General features: G+C 40.7%; 1 protein-coding gene across 1 annotated transcript; it reads left to right on the forward strand.

Moving 5' to 3' along the window:
* Window positions 1–1,652: 1,652 nt before the first annotated feature.
* On the forward strand, window positions 1,653–2,330 carry LOC119744587 (complement C1q subcomponent subunit B-like; the record flags this gene model as incomplete). Its single annotated transcript, XM_038220590.1, has 1 exon — window positions 1,653–2,330. A coding segment is annotated over one exon (678 nt), but the record flags the coding sequence as incomplete, so codon positions are not given.
* Window positions 2,331–2,727: the final 397 nt, after the last annotated feature.

A 2,727-nucleotide genomic window follows, 5' to 3' on the forward strand; every position in this document is an offset into this window, starting at 1 on the left:
ATTTTTTTCCATTATCTTTTTATTTCCACAAGGTGATTGCAAAAATTAACTGGTCAATATAAAAACAAATCTAAAAAGTTCGTTCTTTCTGTCACTTAATACACACTTAGCAATAAATTGTTAATGATATGGACGTTTCATGATTCCTTCCCTGACATTTAAAAAAATAACTTTTCAAAACCTCATGTCATTTTATACCTTGTTATAACACTGCCACATAATATCTTCAAGGGCGGATCCAGAGAGTTTATTGCCGGGCGAAGTTTGTGCCGGGGGAAAGGGTGAGGGTGGAATGACACTCTCAATTAAAATTTGGCTTTTTTGATAAATATTCGGTCACTGCCGTGGGAGGGCGCCCCCTCCGCCCCCCCCCCCTAGAGCCGCCACTGATCTGGCTAAACTGCCGACTTTTATTAAACATGTTTGACTTTTGTGAACGTAAACATGAAATTGAATTCCCGAACTGGACTGAAATCCAAAGCACAATAAATTCATTGCAAATACGTCAATTGCCTTCTTTTTTATGCGTAGGGCCTATAGTGGAGATACCCTTAAATAATTTGATCGTTCGCTAAATTCAACTGGGTTTGAGAATGCTAACGGGTTTGTATGCGAATTTGAAAGAAAGTGTTCACACATTGAATGAGCAAGGTGTAAAATTGGACGGGAAAAACATATTTAAATGAAGAATATGCTGTTTTAAAAACTCAGATAATTATGCTTTCAAAAATGATTCAATGACTACTAGTGCCTCAAAAATACACAGATTTTTTGGTATAATGAATTTGAATACATTTTACAATGAATTTGAATAAAGGCTTTCATGAAAGCGTTTGAATCAATTTAATGTTGATTTCAGGGAGCATTCAGGTTCCAGAGAAAAATGACACAAAGCTTCATTAAAACATGTTGCTTTTTCTGGGCGTATTCGGTCACGAAAATGCAAATAAACTTTGACCATTGTTTTTATTTGTGAATAATTGTTCCTGGTTTCGAATGATTATTGATCAAAGTCAAAAAAACAACTCAAAATTGTATTAAAATCAATGATTAAAGTATTTCTTCCTTTACTCAAGCATAAACGTTACCAGTTTTCTTTGTTTATTATTTTTCAGCCTACAGTGAACTCCTTTTGATCTCTTCTTGGACCTGATCTTCAAGACTTCAAGACCGAACCATCGAGGTCGGTGTGATGATGTTTAATTGATTCTATCATGACCGTGGAATAGGGCGTGCCGTCACATAAGTAAAATAATGTAATTCGGTCTCCTTTCCAAACTTTTATCGGCGGGCAAAACAATAATACTAACAAGTGTGGATTGCCCGTAGTTGCCATGGCAACAGATTAAAAAAAAACCACCTTTTTTATTTACATGTTATCCCCTTGCTCTCGGATAGGCCACTGCCGACACATTCTCTGAATAATGAATCCTCCATATTATGTCTCGTATACAAATTACTCAGTTTATGTAGTGATTTTGTTTGTAATTTTAGGCCCTGTATTGTTTTCTTTATAGATGAAGATCTGCGTGGCCACCATTCTGTCAATGGCCCTCCTTCTGGGTAACTCTGTCAAGCTCCGAGCTTCCGTTACTGGGCCGGTTCCCTCGGACGGTGATGGTCCTGCGTCTCAGGTGTGTCAGCAGTGCTGCCAGGGACCTGCTGCAATACCCGGCATACCAGGTCTGCCTGGCCCAGTTGGACCGATGGGGCCGTACGGTCAGCCGGGGTCAAATGGCGATGCAGGTCAGCAAGGTGAGATTGGCCCTATTGGACCTATGGGTGATCGGGGAGCACCTGGGAACACTGGGTTTAAAGGTGATGATGGAATTGGTCTGCCCGGCAAAATAGGTCCGAGAGGGCTACCTGGTGTTGTCGGAGGAACCGGGGAAACTGGTGTCAAAGGTCAGAAGGGTGAGCTAGGGGAGACAGCAGACGACTCCAACAAGCGGGTGGCATTCACCGTGGTGAGGACGAGCACCTCGGATACCTCTACGAGTCAAGACACCCGTCTGCCCTTCCAGCAGGCCGAGACGCTTCTGCCAGGTACCAGCTTCGATCTCGAGACCGGCACGTTCACATGTAGTGTGCCGGGCACCTACGTATTTACGTTCTCTGTTCTTAAGTATAGCACCGGCGGTTACCTTTACATCCATCTTGTTAAAAATAACTACAAGGTGATCACTACCTATGATACATCAAATCAACTTGGTCAGTTGTCTGGTAGCGCGGTAATGGTCCTGCAGCGAGGAGACTCGGTGTATCTTACCATGTCCGGTAGGGCGCACAGTACTCCGAATTATCACTACACCTCATTCAGTGGCTTCCTCCTTTTTTCGAATAAATAAATAATTAAATAAATATAATGAGATCACAACGCATAAATATACAGGAGCAGTGCTACACTACGCTTTCCATTTTGCCAACACAGTAACCAATGAATTAAAAGTAAAAATGTTCAATGTCATGATAATAAGAAAGATAATTGATTCTTAATACAAAGCATTTTACATTCAAGTATCAAAACTACGTAAAAACAGTTAATTTAAAAGAAGTTAAATATATGACTTTTGAAAAAGAAGGTTTTAGATGCGATTGAAAAACACTTCAAATGCATTATTTTTCGCTCAAATAACGTGGAAGTCTGCACGGTCACTATATGCCTTGCCAGGCTTTGGACGAACTTTAGGAAGGTTAAACTGAACCCCATCACAGCTTTTAGTGCGA

The sequence above is a fragment of the Patiria miniata genome, unplaced genomic scaffold (assembly GCF_015706575.1).
Source record: "Patiria miniata isolate m_02_andy unplaced genomic scaffold, ASM1570657v1 HiC_scaffold_7, whole genome shotgun sequence".
In the NCBI taxonomy this organism is placed as follows: domain Eukaryota; kingdom Metazoa; phylum Echinodermata; class Asteroidea; order Valvatida; family Asterinidae; genus Patiria; species Patiria miniata.